We start from the raw sequence: 22,194 nt of genomic DNA on the forward strand, positions 1-22,194 counted from the left end.
TAAATTTTGATCGGTGTGCTGTCCACTCGGATCAGTTTTCATGATACAATCCTCGTGAAAAACATACCCCCCCCTCAATTGTCGCGCTACAAACAGATGCTGATCCACATCGGCGATCAGACCTATTTCTTCTTTGCTGATTTTAAGTATCAACTCCATCAGCAAATGGGGAGGGGAAAAATAATAACCTAAATCCAACCCAAAGTCCCCATAGATTTTATCCGTATTTTCGCACACAATGTCCAAAAGAGTGAGTACATCACTGGTCAAGTAAAGTTTACAATACTCCCACCAGTTTTTACATCCACCCTGTGCCCAACTCCTCCGAGCAAATTTTTAGTCGCTAGTGATGTACTCACTATCCGTAAGATAATTGTAAAAAGCTTCAATGGGCGGTAGTGACACATCATTTAACTTCAAGCCAGAGTTGTAAGAATCATATGAATATATGCCCTTTCACGTTAATAAATCATACATATCATCATCGGGGAAGCACTGTTTGAGGAGGGGGAAGCTATCAAAATTGTCACTTTTCTGTACCTGAATCAATTGACTTAAAGATTTGGGGAAGAAGCTGAAAGAGTCTAAAAAACGGATTTTATTCAGGCACGTGTTACCCTTGTCAGCTGTTTTCCACATGAGTTCTAGCAGCAGTAGCATCTCCGATGATTTGGATATGATATTATATGAAAAAGAACCATATATCCATGCGTCATCTACAACTCCCCCCTTGGCAATGCGGGCCAACGCCGAAGAACAAACTTTAAGTCATAATTGGAATTGTGTATAAAAACAGGTACGAAATATTGTTGTCTAACGTTTAAATTGCAGGACTGGCGTGCTACCCCTCTAAAGTTACTCCCACCCGATGTAATTTCCTACCATACATGATAATGGTCGATCACCTTCCTCCTCCCCCCATGCCCAACAACATCATCAAAATCTTCCTTTCAAACCCAACACATTTAACGATTTTTTATGACCAATATGTCATCTGGTGATAGTAGCATATAAGAGTTTGTATAAAGAAGGCGCAAAAATTACACTGTTCGCTGTTTTGATTAAACTTACCAATGCCAAGCGCATGCAGTCTTCACCGTCACTCAACATCTCAACTACCTCCAGCACTTGCAGGGTCGTGTGGAACGCTCGTTGCGCATGAGCGTGAGAGGCTCCGAGGACTTAAGGTATTTTAACATAATTTGTTCTTGATAAATCATCCACGTCTTTTCGTTGAGCTTCGCATTCCTAAGTGATCTGGTGGCACTGTAGGAGTGTATTTTGAAAATTTTTAAAACGCAAGAATACTCTATCTACGATTACTATCCCCACTTCCTGATATCCATGACAGGGACATTGCTGCTGGTTATGCGTTAACATCAGACCAGATCGTCATAATGAGAGACATGTCTGGCATGACCAACACGCACCACGACGCTTTTTCCTACACTTAAAACCCGAATAATCTCTGTAATTGGATTAAAATTACCAAATGAATCGGAGTCTGTGGGTGGAGCGCAAAGAATCCACCCCCAATGTTGTACTGATTCAATTGAAGGAGCCCACACTGAAAATAAAATCCCCTTCTTATCGTAACGCTGACCCTCTTCAAATTCTGGTTCATACTGTAACACCGTGACATCAATCTTTAAATGTGCATTAGCCCGCTCAAAAATATCTAATCCTTTTAGTGTCAAGGGAAATTGACCATTTAAACAATTAAAATTTACTTTGGGGAACTTTGAGCCCTCCCTACCATTAACTACAATTTTGTCCAATTTTTTCTTAGATGAATTTTTTTCAAGAGGTCTGTATTCCGTAATTAAAAATGTGTACCTTAAACACTGCAGCCTGGTATCGAAACAGATTCGTTGTATCCCCCGACATCCCTCGAAATCTTAATTATATTTTAATTCAATATACCTAAATCCCCCTCTTACGATAAAATCCTTTTTAAACCTACATATATTAACATTTAAACTTTCAATAAATAAAACCAAAGATCCACGACCCCCTTAGTTACAATGGTAACACGTAATTTGAATACTATTAGTCCAATTTAGAAAAACCCACCCCTAATTCGATAAATTAGTGTGCATTGACCATCTATCTGTGTGTAAGTATTTCGAATATATCATTCCAACACGTTCATTTAAAAAAAATATGTTTCGTACACTTGATGCCGCTAAACTTACCCCTCTACCCTCCATCCCCCGGGTTTGTCCAAGTATGGATCGACTCTTCTCAGTCTCTGACTGTGTAATGGACAAAGGAGCTTTTATTATATCCTCCAACACTATATTGTTTAAGAGGTCATCGAATTTGGTACTGTAGATCAATGTTTTATGCTAGGCAGAGTTGGACAGAAAAAAATCCGGAAGAGGAGGTACTGTTGTTGTTGTATAACTACTAATACGGCTAAATTTCAGTGGAATGGTAGGGTGTGACAGGGAATTGTCAATAACACCACCACTCCCAGTCTGTTCAATCACATTGGGGGGATATGGCATGAGTTCCCCCAGTACATATTCCAAGGTGTTTTGGGACAATTGGTCGAGCCAGCCTGTATTGTCCTGTGATGGAATTTCGTTATTAGAACTCGGCTCAGATGAAGTAGTTGCATTGCCCGACTATCCGCGTATAAGGTGATCTGTATTTTCTGGGTCCCAAGGCTATATGTCATCACAGCTATTGGCAGCCAGACTTGCCATTTCCCCAAAAACGCCCTAAAGGACCCACTACGCTGCTTAATATTCTCGCGACGTCTTTTAACCTGATCGCTTTGATCCGTTGGTGGTGAAAACCGTGACCTTGTGAATACCACTACCTCATTAGCCAATAGTGTCGGTGGTGGTGCTATATCATTAAGCAATTGAAAAAAAATGTTTTATTTTTTATGTAAAATAACCATTATTTTTATATATAGTTAATAAACTGTGTCAATTTAACATAGTCAATGTCCCATCGCCAACAGAACAATTAAAAGAAGAAGAAAAAAAAGTTATAGTTCCGCATGTCTTTCATAATGATAACTAAAAATGTTAAAAAAATATATATTGTTTTAGTCAGGAAAATGTAGTCTTATTCTTAGAGGCTAATTAAGAATATGAGAATGATAAAAAAAAAACTAACGACTTTATTAATTAAATTTCTAGAATAAAAATGCAAAATACGTGTCCAATTTTAGTGTTTGACTCTCTTCATTATAGTTCTCAAAAAAATTTTAACATCGCTAAACTGATTTACTCTTCCGTATGAACTCTTGCTCCTCAGTTTCAGTTAATTGACACGAATCCCATACATCGGCGGTTGGCGGTATAACTCTCTCAACGATCCAAATTTTCCTCTTTCTTTTTGCAACGGTTTTTTTTGAAGTTGTGAACATAGTTCACCTGGAATAAATAAATGATTGTAAGAGAGAAGAACTTTTTTTTTCCCCATCCATATCAACAATTAAAGTGCAATCAAAATGCAGGATGGTCGTTTTTAGAGCTCCCCCCCTGGGAGCACCCTTGGGAACTAGGAGCTCCCCTTGAGGTAGGAGGATCGATGCCCTTTCGAGTTGGGATATCGGACTTCACAACACTGTTCAAATAGAACAGCCTCAAATTCTTTCTCGAAAACACCTAAGTGTTTCAATGAAATGAGTTCGCCCCCAAATAATATTTCTTGACAACACTGTTATGACATATTTGGAGATTATTAAAAACCTTCTTCCTATGTCTTAATATTTCTTATCGGAAATACACATTCTGTCACAAGAATCCTGATTAAAATTAAAATTATAGCTATCGACTGGAGTAACATTCAAATTTAGCGATGGTAGATTTGATAAGGACTGGATGTGCACAAAAGCATACTGCAAAACATGGGGCAGTTTAAGAATGATTGTCAACTGTGAAATAGCGAATTGTCTGTTTTCATATAGTTAGTTTGTTTAAAGGAATATTGGATTATTGCATTAGAAAACGTCTAGGTTAGAAGAGAGAAGTTACAAGGTAAGGTTTTTTAGAAATGCATGATAAGCTATTTCGGTGTTATTAGCATTCCTTTATATACTGCTAATTTGGTTAATGAAAGAAAATGAAATAGAATTATTAGAGAATAGTTTAGAAAAGAATTTATGTTTTACTCATCGAAATTAAGGTGCCTGAGGAAATTTATATTATTTTAGAAGATAGAGAAAGAAAAAATTATGTATATACTGACAAAGTCCGACTGTGCTTCCACATCCGAACTCCTTGGCAAAACAAGACGGGGGTCAAGCTCACGATCTTGAGTAGGCTGGGCATAGGCATTATGAGAAGCAGTCCATTCTCTCTTTAACGTGCTTCTAGCTTGTGTGGAGCTAACAATGTGGTTAGAGGACCGTGGCAGTAAAAGTTGGATGCTTGCTGGCTGGTTCAGATCAATTGTAATTCTACAAGTATATTCGATAATTGATTGCCTTTCAGCTTGCATTAAAACATCTTCGCTGCGTCTAGCTTTATTTTAAGAATGTTTTCTTTTGCAATTGTAATCTTCCTTGAAAAAAAGAGCAAATTTTAGCATTAAAAAAAAACAACCCCTTTTTTCATTTTGTCGGATAAATGCTTAATAGGTAAAATTTTGTCATCATCCTCCTCTTGTTTATTGATCATTAAGGTGCTCCTATTATTAATTTCATACTGCTAAATAAAAACGAACAGAAATTATAATGTATGTGAGGGGGGTTCTCCCCCAAGTCAATACCTCGCTCTTTACGCTAAATTTTTTTTTTCTTAGTGCTTTCAAAAGAGCTATCTTTTCTAATTAAAAATGGCCTTTGTGATTCAGGGGGTTGTGAATAAAAAAATTTTTTTAGAATTTTAACGTAAAGTGTGTGTTTTTGACTAAGGGGAGAACCCTCCCCCTAATAAACGTAATAACATATACGTAATAGAAAAAAAACAATAAAAAAACAAGTGACACGGCTCAATAGTAATCCAAACTTTTAAAAACGGAATTTTGATGTTAATAAATGTATCAAAAGAATGTGTTTATAATATTGATTCTAAATATATATAAATTTTATTATTTAAATTTTATTAACGCCCCCTACAAGTGAATGAATTTTAATGAAAATCACACCATTGTATCAGCGTATCAAATTCAGCGCATCAAAAAACCCTATTACATAGCTTTCAAGCACATATCTGCAAGAATCTGCAACTTTGTATTTTTGCCAGAAGAAAAATCCACGAATATGGAAGTTACTTACGTAAGTTAATTTTTAAAGACATTCATTTAACAAAAGAAAAGTAAAATTTTTATGCAAATAAAAGCTGCATTAACTAAAAAAACGATCAGAAATTAAATAAAAACAAAACAAGTTTTTTACAACTGAAAGTAAGGAGCGACATTAAAACTTAAACCGAACAGAAATTATTCCCTATATGAAAGGGGGTGCCCTCCCCCCTCCTCACCCCATCACTCTTTACACTAAATTTTTAAATTTTAGAACAACTTTATTTTTTTTTTAAAAAAAAAAAAAATTTATATTAAATTGATAAAACTTAAGTTTTCAAATATAGACTTCTAATAAACTATCACTCTACCGATCAAAATTTACGTGGCGGCGAAAAATTTGCCTTGTTTTTGAAAAAGGGGGAAAACACCCTCTAAAACTCATAGAACTTTAATGAAAATCACACTATCATAGAACCCTACTATAGAATTTAAAAGCTCCTATCTGGAGGCTCATTCGAACGTAAATTAAAAGTTCTATTGTCCTTTTTAAGTAACCCCCCCCCCCCCAAAAAAAAAAAAAATGGAAGGCAACTAGGCCCCCTCCCACGATAATTTTTTCCCAAAGCCATCCACCGTGAAATCGGAATTAGAAAAACCCTGTTTATCGAACGATCCGGGGCCATTTAACCCCCTAAGAACTCTCATACTCTTTGTAACCAGCCAGCTTTTCATTCAAAGCAGAAAAATACATCATGTTAGGAAAAAGCTTGTTTCCAAATGATAAAAAACTGTTTTTCAAAACAATTAAAACTTGTAAACATACCTATGGAGGAGAGATTTTATTTACATAATAGAAAAAAGCGTGCTTTGCCGTTTCTATCGAATATAGTCGTCATATTCTTAAGATTTTGTATTGTTGGAGGGGAGGGGGCTAATTCCCTCTGAAATTTGAATTTACTAGTAAAACGTTTTTCTTTAATTTTTTTTTTGGGAAATAAAAGAATGAAAAGTGTACTCACATTGAAAATTGACAAATCCATTGTTTTCAAAAGATAAAAATATATGGCGTACAATAAACAATGTCTTAAAACATAATGAAAATTGGGATGCAGTGTACGGACATTATATCGGTTTTTTTTTTAAATTGAGTACATTATAGCTTGGCAAGTTTTTTTTAGAAAACCGACCAATAAAGTTATTATATGAAGTAACCACCAAGCTTTCTCTAATCGACTGACACACAAAAAATGAATGTCACAATAGAAAACATGTCTGCCAAGCCATGTAGGGTTCATTGTAATAGGTCACTGGCCCCTGGTAAGGCATATTACGCAATCAGAGTCAGGACTGTGCATTGCCTTACTACTAATGACAAGAAGGAGGGGGGATCAAGCTTAAAAATTTTGGGGGGTGTTTATTTTTAAGGGGGAGAGGGCATAAGCAATTTAGGTTTGTTATCATTCAAGACCCAAAAAAGCAAAGGACGGCAGAAGCGGAGCCTTAAATCTTGTCTCTTCAATCGGCTTAAAAATGACACTAATATGCTTCTTGGACAGACGGACCCCTTGGAAGGAAGCAAATTTGAAACTAATTTTATTACATCGGTTCGCCAAGCTTAAAGATGGACCCAAACTGTTTTTTCTTTTTAGTTTTTTTTCCCTGTTTGTAACTTACAGGGCTTGCAGACAGATATAGATTTTGACGAAAACAAAAATACTACGAAAATTTATTGTATCGATATGAGACGCTTGAAACTGGGTTAACAATATTTTTTTACAAGATCGGCCTAGAGAAAGAGAGCATCTAGGTAAAGACAAGGTGATCACAAAGAAAACAAGAGTTACAGAAAAAAGTGTGTTGTGGTGTTTCCTGACGTCCAGAATTAGCTCAAATTTTTGTTGACTCTGATGGCCTAGAAATTTCATGAGCTTGTATACTGGGTAAATCGAATCAAAGATGAGACCATGTTAAAAAACAGTCTGTTCCATTATCATCTTTATTTTACCATAAAAAGAAAAATTTAATAGAGTACCTTTTCTGTAAGTGAGTCATAATCATCATAACCAATCCAATAGTGGTCTTTAAAAGCGTAAGGAGCCTGGTAGTATTCATTTCTAACCACCGTCCAGCCGGTTCCAAAAGTTTGATTAATACAAACTTCATTGTATCCCCAAAACCCTTCAGTTCTTGAATATGGCCCTGGCACAATAGGTTTACTGGCTGGGGCATAAGGTCCATTTTCCAAAGGATCATCAAGCATAAAACCTCGACCATAGAATGGTAGGCCTAGGTTAATTTTTGAGGGTGGTGCACCATTGCTTATCCAGTAGTTCAGTGAATAGTTCTGGAAGAAAATAATTTCAGATTTTAGAAATTGTTTATTTTTATGAATTAAATGGGGTGCTAGTGCAGAAAATCTCTTGCTGCTCTAAAAATCATTCTATTATTACAGACTTAATTTAAGTTCTACCCTTGTAACATTCTAGACTTGGGGGAAATTTTGTAGAATTCTACATTGTAAAGTGGTGCCAAATTTTACAAAAGGAAAAGCTGATACATTTTTTATGGTTCTGACGAGAAACGATTTAAAATAAAATGGATATAGGTTTTAGGTCCATATTTTGAAAACAGCTTTAATCACTTTTTGATGCGTTTAATATTAGATTGTGTTAAGCTCTTTAGAGAGTTTGCCATACAAATACATATTAACTTTGTTTACATCTACTGAATGTGTTTTTCTTCATGTCTGAAGGTGTCATTGTAAGAAGGGCCATAATTTTGTATACCGCTTAATACACAGCTATTGTTTTATCAGCCATTGCCTTAAGAAACATCATTTTTTTCTTCTCACAGGATAAATCATTTAAAAGAAATAAATAATAATTTCAAATGCTATTTTTCAGTATCTATAGTATGGTTTGGATTTGGTTTTCTGTAAAGTTTATTAGGTTGCCTTTGAAGTTTAAAAAAATAATAAGTTCCTTGGGTCACTGGTTCATTCTTCATTGGGTCATTCTTCAATTTGGAATAATTACAAATCACTGTAGTATTTTGCAGGCTATCACCAATATCAAAAATGCGTTAGCCAAGTTCTACTCATTTTTTTGTGACCATTCAATTCTATTTGCTTCTGGAATTTTTCCCCTTCTTAAGAAAACAGCATCAAAAAGAATCCCGAATAATTATTTTAGATTTTGTAAATTTTTGTTGTTATTTCTTCATTGGACAAAAAACCGGGTTCTTTTTGAAAAATTTCTTGTTCCGGATATTACAGTAAAATTGGAAGTACTACACAGAAAGCTTTCAAATAAAGCTTGTATCCGTATTTCTCCGCATTACCACCTTATCGGTTTTTTCAGTCGTAAGTTATTATCTTTTTTTTTTTTTTTTTTTTGTTACTCCACGTTTTTACTATTTTAAAGAGTGGGTAAAACTTAAATAATAAAAACAATAAAGGCAGCTTGCGTATTTCTCTACATTACTATTTTAATCAATTTTATAACTTATTAATTTTTTCTTCTTTTTTCTCTCATTTTATGTTTCTTTTATCCTTTGTTTTAGTGTCTTTTATATTGTTATTTTTTTCAACTGGTTTCTTTGTGATTTCTATTTTGATTTGCATTATATTTTTATCTGTTTTTTTTCGGGTCACTCCACGAGTTATACCTTTCTATATTGTAGGTCAAAAATAAATAACAATTATGATAAATTTACCAAATTCTAAAGCGACTTAATTTTGTAAAGAGGCTTTTCCAAACTTGTAAAAGCATTTGGAAAGCCTAAAAAATGAATAAAACATAAGCACAAGTTTCATGTATCAACTTGGAAGCCGGGATTGATTAGTATACGACTGATTGTACATTTGTGGGTAATAAGTGAAAATGATAAAACATACATCATAGATATGAAAATAAGTAACTAATTAAACTATCTAACTAAATAAACAGTTTGTCACATAATTTTTTCGGTCAGGTTTGAATTATTATTGTAACAATTTTTACAATTATTGTAGCAATTGTAATTTTGTAACATATTTGTAACATGATTATTGTAGTATATTGCAACAATTATTGTAACAATTGTCATTGCTATTTTTGGTTTTTGTTTCTGTTGGGCAAAGTATCATTATTTTATCTGACATTGTAAAAAAAATGTCATAATTGAATTATGAAACTAGACGAAATTTTACTGTTTTATTTCTTTATTGGCATGAGTGCCATCATTTTTTCTTCTCACAAGAAAATTAGGATGAAATAACTACATAGTAACTTCAAGTGCTATTTTTAACTTCTCACTATACGGTATGGATGGGGCAGCCAGCGATGTTTATATCTTTATAACTTTAGAAAAGTTACTATGATTGCACTATATATATATATATATATATATATATATATATATATATATATATATATATATATATATATATATATATATATATATATATATATATATATATATATATATATATATATATATATATATATATATATATATATATATATATATATATATATATATATATATATATATATATATATATATATATATATATTTATATTATATATATATATATATATATATATATATATATATATATATATATATATATATATATATATATATTTATATATATATATTTACTATGATATGAAATTGATTATCTATAAACAAAGAATAATTTCGATATGCTGCAGTTTTTTTGTGCTATCACAAATGCGCTAATTTCGGTGAGAAAACTCTCTTAATCGTTAAAGGGGTCAAAAAATAAATTCAAGCTATAATACGATAAATTCATAATAAATAAATAATAATATTATTATTTAAATAAATTTACATGACATAAGTTAAATGTCATAATAAATAAATTCATGCCATAAAATAAATTCAGGGGCATTCATGTCCCTATTTGGAATGTGACATTAATTAGTAAATGATTCATTTAATTTTGCGTGTTAAGCTGTCTAGACAGCTTGCAATACAACTACAATGTTTTTGGCCATTTCCGAACATGTTATTGCAAAGGAATATTTACTTTATTTTTCTGTTTTCGGGCAAAGTATCATTCTTTTATCAGTCATTCTAAAAAAACATTAGACAAAGTGCTATTTGTTTTATCTGTCATTGCCGCCATCAGTTCTCACTCTTATGAACGCTGGGATGAAAGAAATTCAAAAAATTTTCAATCTGGGGCAATTGTAATGATTTTCAGGTGGAATTGAGTGGTGCATATATCACGCACCATCTCAAAATTCTCAAATCTCAGGTGTCTCACTTTCGTCTAGAAAGTTTTAAAAACTAGTAAAAGCAGAGAAACTTATATGAATTACAATTTTTGTGGTTTCCAGCCCATGTGGGGGTAGCGGGTAATGAAAAAGCAGACAAATATGCCAAACTAACCTCACAAAATATGACCCTTACACCCCCTACAGAAACATATAAACAGATTAGAGAGATGGTTAGAAGGATTTACCAAAAACATTTCGAGGAAATGAGGGATAATAGTAGTAATATAGCTCTTACTCAGAAAAAGAAGCCTGGCTTTGATATGAAAAATTATAGTAGATTAAAAAGAAAATATGGTTGCTTAATGTTCCGTTTTCAGTCGACCCATGTAGCTATTAAGAATAGGTTGTTTATCATAGGCAAAGCTGATAGTCCTCAATGTGATAATTGTAGTGAGATAGAGAGTATTTTCCATTATGTTGTTGAATGTAAGGAATATGAAAATTTGAGAAAAGAAATGATGAATTTGTGCAAAGAGGAAAATTTAGGAGAGTTTTCAGTTGCACTTGCATTAGGAATTTTGATTGATGATGATTTTTTGAAGTATAGGATGACAGACCTCTTTATTAAGTTTATACAGGAGAGTGGTAGAGAATAAGATTTCATCTGATGTTCATAGTAATGTAATTGCTGTATTGTCAGTGTTGAAAAAGGGATTGATTTTTTATACGTATTAGGTTTGACTGATGGTTTTAGCAATGATATATGTCCGAGTTACAAAAAAAACTGCTATAAAGGAAGATTGTCTGTTCTTTTTTAGATTGAAGCTGAGGTGTATTAATAATTGCTGTTTTGAAAGTAGTTGCAGCTAATGGTGTTGTGCTGAGAAGGAAGAAAATTAGTCATATTGAAAGAAGTTTCAACTGACATTGTTGTCAAGAGGAGTCAAGAGAACATCAGATCAGATTTATATGAATCTGAATAGGATTGTTTACGTGTTGGAACCCTTGGTCCCAGTTTGTTCAGATAAATGTATCTCCCAGATTCCTTTCTTTTGGCCCCTTAATTATTTTCCTTCCCCGAGTATTAATTATTAATATTCCTTTAATTTTGGTGGCGCCATTTTCTGTCCTTCTTTAATTGTGTAGTTGGTTAATAGACCACGAGGTATAAAGTGCGCATTTGGGGGTGGTTGACAGGTAATTAGGGAGCCCTTGGATTGGCTGGGAAAATTCACCCATCACCCCCATCACCCAACTCGCGGCTGAGCGAGTTGGAGAATTGGAAGTGTGATTTCGTCAGTTCTGTTTTGAGTTCTTTTATAGCGTGACTTGAATACAGTAAGATTTTATTTATACTATGTACTCTTTTAACTTTTCAGCCGAGGTCGAGTCTAAAGAGATAGTTAGAAATCTTATCGGTAACCTTTGGCTTTTAAAAGTGGCCCTGGACCATCCGATCGCGCTAGTAGATACGGAACCGTTGGAGTAACCGCGGAAATCCGACTATTTTGGGCCGACGAGGGAGCTCCCCCTCCAGTAAGTGGCATAGCTACTCTTTGCGCCATTTTTGCCTTTAAAAGTGTTGGCCCCCGTATGTTAAACCTCCAATAAGGGGTGGCAGCAATTTAAGGTCCTATCAGTAAATCTGATAATAAAATAATTCCGCGTTTTCGAAGAGACGGATTAATTTGGCCTAGAAAGTAGCCTATTGTGGGTACATATATAAAAAATCGCAAAGAGAATTTTTTTTTTATCTGAGCTGTGCCTAGTCAGATAATAATAGGTAATAAAATTTAAGAATCAATAGATCACGAGAATAATTAACTTGTGAGACAAGGGAGGCTGCGCCACCCAGGTAGAATCGGCAAATTAAAAGTAAATAATTCTTCACGAAAGGATAAAAAGAGACATTGATAAAAGGATTTTCATTTGAACGGAAGAGCTTAAATAAACGTTGAAATAATGACGGACAAACGAAGAATTTAGACAAGATCTACCATGGTAAAACAGAAATTGAATTCAGACACACAATTGTATGTGACTCCCATTGGAAATACCCTAAGAAAAACACCATCAAATAGAACCATATATCACTCAACAGGTGAAATCAACATTTCTGGGACGTGTGAAGAGGAAATGTTCAAAACAAAATCAGTAATAGAGCGATCCCCGGTACGAACCAGAGAAGAGGAGTAAAGTCTAAGACAAATTCAGAAAGAATTACTCGCAGATAGAGAAATCCGAACAAAAGAAACAGTGGCGATAATACATGATGAAAAATCATTACATGAAAGAACGGGTAAAACAAAACAAACTCACCCTTCAGAGAAGGTACAAAAAGTAGGGGAGTTGGGGAGAGAAGAAAATATTATACAACGAGCAGACTCAGAAAACGAATTAAGCGAATAAAAAGATAGGAAGATTCAGAGTAGGCCAAGTAGCAGGAGTAGTAGAAGTTTAATTTCTAGCAGGAGCTCGCGAAAAAGCACTCAAATAGATATGACACAACAACTTTTAAATTTCATGGAGAATGACAGATTAGCCAGAGTACGAAAAGAGGAGGAAGATAGAAAAGAAAGAGAGAAAGATAGACAAGAAAAAGAACGAAAGGAGGAGGCAGACAGAGAGGAAAGAAAATATATTATGGAAATGATTGCAGGGAGAAATTCCCAAGAGCCTGAGAAAGCGTCTACAATAGAGGTAATGCAGGCAATAAACCTTCAACCAATGAAAGAAAATGAAGATGTACATTTATACATATAACATTTTGAAAAAACGGCTGAATTAAGCGGGTTGCCGAGAGAAAATTGGGTGACAAGAATACAGCCCCTCCTTAACTACAAAGCCCAACTTGCATATAAAGCATTACCAATGGACTACTCAAAAGATTTTGAAAGACTAAAACAAGCCATTTTTGAAAGTTTCAACTCTCCCCCGAGCACTTTCAAAGAAGGTTTAGAAGCGAAAGAAAACAAGACAACGAAACATATAAAGAATTCGGATACAAATTGAAAGATATGTGTTTAAAATGGCTAGAGTTATAAAATTATAGAATGTATGAAGACCCGGAAGAGATAAAAGAAAAAATGACGAAAGTGGTAAATAAAACAGTAATGGAACAATTTTTAGAAAACACCCACAGAGAATTGAAAATATATTTGAAAGCAAAGAACCCGCAAACAAGCGAAGAAATGGCGGAAATGGCGAATAGAGGGACCGAAATAAGAGAAGAAATTGAGGAGATAGACATATTTCAAAACAAAGAGTATAACAAAAATAGGCATTATAACACAGCGCAAGGAGAACAAACTTGCTATAACTGTGGTACCACGGGGTATTTTGCAAGAAACTGCCCCAATACATATGACCAAACACCACATAAAACGACAGCCTTGGCCATGACCCATAATAGGAAAAAAAATTACGCATTAGCAGAGTCGCATAAGATATACAGAAAATTGAACGGGGAATTAGTTGAAATGGCAATTGATTCTTGCAGTGATCAAACTTATGTGCGAAAAGACCTAATTAATAGAACAGAGATAGACCAGAGTAGAACCCCCTTATTGAATACGAACGGGGCACCATATATGGGCATAGAATACTGACGCGAACACATGTGCTGCCATCTAAAATTGAGTCTAACTCCGAACGGGGCACCGTATATGGGCATACAATACGGAGCGAACACCTGTGATGCCATCTACAATCTAGTCTAACGCTGACGGGCTATAATTTATTCAAGGATTATCGATCGTGTCTAATGGGCTCAAGGTCGATTTATTTGTTGTTCGTCCAAGTGTATTGACTCCGGAGTGAAGTTTGCACATGCGCATTAACGGTGGGGAGTGTATTGATCTATGACTTGAGGGGAAATGGATTTCCAAGAACTTGATTGCATAATCGCTAGGGAGAATGTATTGATCCAAGACTCGACTAGGATGGTGTCAAGGTCGATTTATTTGTTGTTTCCAGGTGTAATGACACTGGGGGTGATTTACATAATCGATAGGGAATGTATTGATCTAGGGGATTTTATTTGTTGTTGTTGTTCGTCCAGGTGTAATGACACTGGGGGTGATTTACATAATCGCTAGGGGGAATGTATTGATCTAGGGGAGTGAATTTCCGAGAACTTGATTTACATAATCGCTGGGGAGAATGTTTTGATCCGATAACGGGAAACAGGATCACGTGTCCCCTTCTAAGCCAATCAGGGAGCCGGTTACATAAGATGTCTTTCTCTAAGCCAATCAGGGAGCCGGTTACATATGGTTTCCCATTACAGCACAATTCGCCCTTGAGATTTCGTATATAACGGACATGCATTGTGATTAAACATTCAGAAAGTTCCAAGACACAATGGATAGAGCAATGTTATATATTGATGAGCTAGAGGCCTTGGATACAGCGATTTACAATGTCAGTTCTGTTTAGTAAATTTTCAAATAAAATCATTTTACATAGTAGCCCCTCTAGTAAATTCAAATTCAGGTAAACCCCCCCCCCCCCCACACACACACACACAATACAACCTCCACTATATATTGTTTATACTCGCTAGAAAGCTTAAAATATGTTCTTTTTTACCTTGTGAACCTAACCTCCCCCCTCTACAGCCCTCTCAGTTTATGACTTTAATTCTTCCATTGGAAATAATTATGTTTTTGATAAAGTTATTCTTTCTGTAAGCCTATCTAAAAGTGATAAAACAAAAAATCGTGAAGAAAGGAAGAAAACGAGGACAATTAACAGCCAGTGAAAAAATTGAAAAATTATGCGAATATTTCGGTCAAGACCTCCGCTTGACCGTCCTCAGTACAGAATAAAACTGATAAAAATATAAAACCAAACCTTAAAATAAAAACACCAAACTAAAATTGGACGACCCTTTCCTAGTAACGGTGTAAGGGTAACTGAATAAAAAACAAGTTTAAATGGCATTTCAGAATTTCATTTTACGTAAAGCACTTTTAAAGGCTGATCGCTTTCCAGTTTGATTGTTATCGGAGACTCTATTCGATTGCACAATATAACTTTGTGGATGTATGTAAAAACGATCAGAATTAATAATTTTGTCATAAATGGGACTTAGAAAAATTTCTCCAGTGTCTCTATTGAGAGCTACCTTTTGGTGAATGTGTTTTTTTTATTTCAACTGCCCCCCTGAAAACTTGCGTGAAACCCTTAACGGGGGCAACAATGGAGGCCTCGTTAAACAAAATGAAATGGTCTGGACTCTCGTACACATGTTGCGTCAAGGCGGAATCAAAAACCTCAGGCCTTTGGCGTAACCTCATTGCCTTGTCGATTGAGGACTTGTGTTCAGATAACCTCTCCCCCAATTGCTGTTGGGTTCTACCAACATAAAAACAGCCACAAGAACAAGGAATTCTATAAACACCACTACCCAGAATGGGGCTGGTTTTATCTTTGCCGTTGTTAAAAAAGTAAAACCAGCCCCATTCTGGGTAGTTGTGTTTAAAGAATTCGTTGTTCTTGTGGCTGTTTTTATGTTGGTAGAACCCAGCAGGAATTGGGGGAGAGGTTATCTGAGCACAAGTCCTCAATCGACAAAGTAATGAGGTTACGCCAAAGGTCTGAGGTTTTGATTCCGCCTTGGCGCAACATGTGTACGAGAGTCCACACCATTTCATTTTGTTTGACGAGGCCTCCATCGTTGCCCCCGTTAAGGGTCTCACGCAAGTTTTCAGGGAGGCAGTTGAAATAAAAAAGCACATTCACCAAAAGGTTGCTCTCAATAGAGACACTGGAGAAATTTTTCTAAGTCCCATTTATGACAAAATTATTAATTCTGATCGTTTTTACATACATCCACAAAGTTATGTTGTGCAATCGAATAGAGTCTCCGATAACAATCAAACTGGAAAGCGATCAGCCTTTAAAAGTGCTTTACGCAAAATAAATTTCTGAAATGCCATTTAGACTTATTTTTTATTCAGTTACCCTTTCATTGTTACTAGGAAAGGGTCGTCCAATTTTAGTTTGGTGTTTTTATTTTAAGGTTTGGTTTTTATATTTTTATCAGTTTTATTCTGCACTGAGGACGGTCAAGCAGAGGTCTTGACCGAAATATTTGCATAATTTTTCAATTTTTTCACTGGCTGTTAATTGTCCTCGTTTTCTCCCTTTCTTCGCGATTTTTGTTTTATCATGATTAACCAGTGTGGTCTCAGAAATTATTAATCTAAAAGTGACAGGCAGCTTTCTGTCAATCCCTTAGCTATTAAGCCGTTAACTTGACAAACATTTCCGCAATGATTTAATTTGCTGATAATTACTGTCACCCTTTTAAAGTACATCCGCCCTCTCAATCCTTACGTTAACGGTTTAACCAAAAGGTTTCACAGATCAAAATGGTTTGGTTATGTGTAATTATGTGTAAATTGAATAGCATTTGATTTCTGAGTTTAGTATCTTAGATTTCTCGTAAATTTTTACTTTTTGCTTTACTGAAAATACCGAGGAGAGTACTTCTTTGCGATAAATGCTTTCTAGACAAAATTATGGTTAGGGCGAAGAGGACTCAAGGGGAGGAGGGAGTGTCTTTAAGGGACGAAGGGCAGTTTTTTGGTCAACAACTCAACATTAACTTTTTTTCCATTGTTATACTTATAATTTATTTTTCGTTGTGCAAAGCAGTAGTTTTTAAGTGTAGATTTAATGTTACCCAACCTCCTTAAGTTAAAATGATTTATTCTAAGAAAGTGAGCTGTATTTGTTAGAGTTTCAGAAACATTACATATTTATTTAATTTAAGCCCTTTTTTCAGATATAATAATGTTTGGTGTGATTGACACAGAATATATTGGTCTGAAATATTCCTCAACCGGCATCATTTTCGAAGTAGCTTTCTTACTCATAGACAATCAACGGCGTGAAATTCATAGCTATAAATGGAACATCAGATACAATATGTATAAGTACGAGAAAAACAGATGGAGTCCAACACTAAATTTTATAAATCGAAACAGCTTTTACGTTGAAACCATCAGACCTGGTAATGAAAATGGCTATGAAATAAAACATGTACAAGAGGAAATTCAGGAAATATGCAGTTTTTTCGGTGTGCAAGCTGTTTATGTTAGGGGAAACGTGCCAACTGATACTCCTACTATAAAAATGTGATAAAAACATAGCATTATTCAATTTAGAAGACTTCAAAAGTGAGAAATACCTGCATTCAGTACATGACCCGGAAGATAAAGTTAGATATTTCGCTCAATGGGTTCCGGAAAAGATACCCGACATGGAACAATTTATCAGATATCCAAAGACCTAAACTCTTGCTCTTCCTCATATCAAATGGATTAAGCTTTTTTTTTAAATATATCATTATGTATTTTTTCAAATGTTTTTAAATATGTTTAAGCAATAAATATCTTAAGCCTCAGCCGTTTTTATTATTTAGAATATGTAATTGCCAAGAAAATTATACTTTAAGATTAAACATACCAGGGAACACACTTTCAAGTTCAGCATGTTGGAGAACCCTAAATAGTCACAAAAAGGTAAGTTAACCCTAAAAGGTTAAAGAATTTTTCTGAAATCACACTTTCAGATTCAGCTTGTCAGGGAACACTCGTTCAGGTTCAGCATGTAGGATAACCCTAAATAGTCACCCCTAAAAAGATAATTTAACCCTAAAAGGTTAAAGAATTTTTCTGAAATCACACTTTCAGATTCAGCATGTTAGGGAACACACGTTAAGGTTCAGCATGCAGGAGAACCCCAAATGCTCATCCCTAAAAAGGTAAGTTAACCCTAAAAGGTTAAAGAATTTTTCTGAAATCACACTTTCAGATTCAGCATGTCAGGGAACACAATTTCAGGTTCAGCATGTAGGAGAACCTCAAATGCTCATCCCTAAAAAGGTAAGTTAACTCTAAAAGGTTAAAGAATTTCTCTGAAATTACATTTTTTAGATTCAGCATGACAGAGAAGTCATATATTACTTTTCAACTTCTTTTATATCTAAACACCAAATTTTCGCAATGAAAAAGAAATATATTACAGATCAATTCTAATTTTTTCGTGAGAAAATAAAAAGGTTCTACTTCAGTTCTTAATTTCTCAAAGACATAAAAAATTTAAAGTTCTGTTCTAAATTTTTACATAGAAGATAGGAAAAGTCCTACTATGATTGTGAATATTTTCAATGAAGATAAAAAGTTTCACTTTAATTCTAAATTTTCTTAAATTCAGTTTCGATTTTTTCTCAAAGAGATGAAAAAAAATTTAAAGTTCTGTTCTAAATTTTTCATAGAAGATAGAAAAAAGTTATACTATGATCGTGAATATTTTCAATGAAGATAAAAAAACTCCAGTGTTAATATTTTCCCGAAAGACAAAGTTGTACTTCAATTTTAAATTTTCTCAACGAAGTGAAGAAAAATTCCACTTCTCTTCCGAATTTTGAATTCACTATGAAGATAAGAGCTCCACTTTAATTCTGAGATTTTTCCCAAAGACATAAACAAATTTAAAGTAATGTTCTAAATTTTAGTGCAGAAGATAGGAAAAGTTATACTATGAATGTGAATATTTTCCACGAAGATAAAAATCTCCAGTGTGAATATTTTCCCGAAGGACAAAGTTGTACTTCAATTTTTAAATTTCTCAACGAAGTGAAGAAAAGTTCCACTTCTCTTCTGAATTTTCTCAATAAAAAAGAAATTAGTTATTGATCAATTCTATTTTTCCAAATAATATAAAAAGGTTTCACTTCAATTCAGATTTTTCCTCAAAGATATAATTTTAAACTTTTCATCCAAATTTTTTGTAGAAGATATAAAAAGTTACATATTGATCGTGAATATTTCACTATGAAGATAAGAGCTCCACTTTAATTCTGAGATTTTTCCCAAGTATATAAACAAATTTAAAGTAATGTTCTAAATTTTAGTGTAGAAGATAGGAAAAGTTTTACTATGAATGTGAATATTATCCAGAGAAAATAAAAATTTTCTACTTCAGTTCAGAATTTCTCAATAAAAAAAGAAATTAGTTATTGATCAATTCTATTTTTCCCCCAAAGACATAAATTTAAAGTTTTCATCCAAATTCTTTGTAGAAGATATAAAAAGTTACACATTGATCGTGAATATTTCACTATGAAGATAAGAGCTCCACTTTAATTCTGAGATTTTCCCCAAAGACATAAACAAATTTAAAGTAAAGTTCTAAATTTTAGTATAGAAGATAGGAAAAGTTATACTATAAATATGAATATTTTTCCGGAAGATAGAAAGTTTCACTTTATTTCTAAATTTTCTTAAATTCAGTTCTTATTTTTCTCAAAGACATAAACAAATTTAATGTAATGTTCTAAATTTTCCCATAGAAGATAGGAAAAGTTATACTATGATTGTGATTATTTTCCATGAAGATAAAAAGTTCTACTTCAATTTTAAATTCCAAAATAATAAAATAAATTCCAAAATAAATTCCAAATTCCAAATTCCAAAATAATATCAAAATTTTCCACTTCAATTCAGATCTTTCTCAAAGAGATGAAAAAATTTTAAATAATGTTCCAAATATTTCATAGAAGATAGAAAAGTTCAAGTTCTCTTCTGAATTTTACCAAAGAACACAATTCAATTCTAATTTCTCCAGAGAAAATTAAATTTTCTACTTCAGTTTTACATTCACCAAGACATAAAGAAATTTAAAGTTCTATTCTAAATGTTTCCCTAGTAGATACAAAAAGCTATACCATAGTTGTGAATATTTTCCCGGAAGAAGAAAAGTTCAACTACGATTCTGAATTTTCTCAATGAAAAAGAAATAAGTTATTCATCAATTCTATTTTCCCAAAATAATATAAAAATTTTCCACTTCAGTTCAGATTTTTCTCAAAGAGATGAAAAAATTGAAAATACTGTTCCAAATATTTCATAGAAGATAGAAAAGTTCAAGTTCTCTTTTAAATTTTACCAAAGAACACAATTCAATTCTAATTTCTCCAGAGAAGTAGAAAGTTTCTAAATTTTTCCGTAGAAGATAGGAAAAGTTATACTATGATTGTGATTATTTTCCATGAAGATAAAAAGTTTCACTTTAATTCTGAATTTTCTTAAATTCAATTCCGACTTTTCTCAAAGAGATGAAAAAATTTAAAGTTCTGTTCCAAATATTTTCCCGGAAGAAGAAAATTTCAACTTCGATTCTGAATTTTCTAAATGAAAATGAAATAAGTTATTGATCAATTCTATTTTCACAAATATAATAAAAAATTTCCACTTCAGTTCAGATTTTTCTCAAAGAGATGAAAATATTTAAAATACTGTTCCAAATTTTTCATAGAAGATACAAAAGTTCAAGTTCTTTTCTGAATTTTACCAAAGAACACAATTCAATTCTAATTTCTCCACAAAATACAAAAAGCTTCTACTTCAGTTTAAAAGTTCACCAAGACATAAAAAATTTAAAGTTCAGTCCTAAATTTTTCCGTAGAAGATAGGAAAAGTTATACTATGATTGTGATTATTTTCCATGAAGACAAAAAGTTTCACTTTAATTTTAAATTTTCTTAAATTCAGTTCCGATTTCTCTCAAAGAGATGAAAAAATTTAAAGTTCTGTTCCAAATTTTTCATAGAAGATAGGAAAAGTTATACTTTGATTGTGAATATTTTTCATGAAGATATGGAGCTCCACTTTAGTTCTGAGTTTTCTCGAAGAAGTGCAAAATGTTCAAGTTCTCTTCTGAATTTTCTTAAAGAAGAGAAAAAAGTTAGCTCAATTCTGAAATTTACCAATGAAAATGAAAAGCTTCCATTTCACTTCATAATTTCTCAAAGACATAAAAAATTTAAAGTTCAGTTCAAAATTTTTCCGTAGAAGATAGGAAAAAATAATACCAAGGTTGTAAATATTTTCCCGGAAGATAAAAAGTTTCACTTTATTTCTAAATTTTCTTAAATTCATTTCCGATTTTTCTCAAAGAGATAAAAAAATTTAAAGTTCTGTTCCAAATTTTTCATAGAAGATAGGAAAAGTTATACTTTGATCGTGAATATTCGCATGAAGATAAGGAGCTCCACTTTAATTCTGAGTTTTCTCGAAGAAGTGCAAAATGTTCAAGTTCTCTTCCGAATTTTCTTAAAGAAGAGAAAAAAGTTAGCTCAATTCTGAAATTTACCAATGAAATTGAAAAAGCTTCCATTTCAGTTCTTAATTTCTCAAAGACATAAGAAATTTAAAGTTTAGTTCTAAATTTTCCGTAGAAGATACGAAAAGTTGACTGTGTTTATTTTCCATTAAGATAAAAAGTTTCACTTTATTTCTAATTTTTCTTAAATTCAGTTCCGATTTTTCACAAAGCGATGAAAAAATTTAAAGTTCTGTTCCAAATTTTTCATAGAAGATAGAAAAAGTTATACATTGAACGTGAATATTCACCTTGAAGATAAAAAGTTCCACTTTAATTCTAAATTTTCTCAATGAAGTGCAAAATGTTCAAGTTCTCTTCTAATTTTTCCAAGAAAATAAAAAGGTACCACTTCAGTTCTGGTTTTTTTCTCAAAGAGATGAAAAATTTGAAGTTCTATTCTTATTTTAAATTAAATTTTAGCTCCTTTATCTTATGGATTTGCCCCTCAAATTTCTAAATTAGAAAATGGGTGCCTCGTTCTATTATTAAAGACAATCATTCAAGCTCGTTCATTTAACCTCCAAAACAATAGGTTAGGTTAGGTTAGGTTAGGTTAGGTATAACTAAATATTAATAAATA

The 22,194-nt window shown here is 33.1% G+C and overlaps 1 protein-coding gene across 1 annotated transcript in view; it reads right to left on the reverse strand.

Moving 5' to 3' along the window:
• Positions 1-22,194, reverse strand: part of LOC148943112 (acidic mammalian chitinase-like) — a 79,222-nt gene that overhangs the window by 16,720 nt on the left and 40,308 nt on the right. The window contains exon 5 of the mRNA XM_089102439.1: positions 7,241-7,552. Coding sequence (XP_088958565.1) covers positions 7,241-7,552 — 312 coding nt within the window. The remainder of the gene's footprint in view (positions 1-7,240; positions 7,553-22,194) is intronic.

This window comes from Artemia sp. Qi Xiang Cuo, chromosome 16 (genome assembly GCF_049724085.1).
Source record: "Artemia sp. Qi Xiang Cuo chromosome 16, ASM4972408v1, whole genome shotgun sequence".
NCBI classification, from domain to species: Eukaryota; Metazoa; Arthropoda; class Branchiopoda; order Anostraca; family Artemiidae; genus Artemia; species Artemia sp. Qi Xiang Cuo.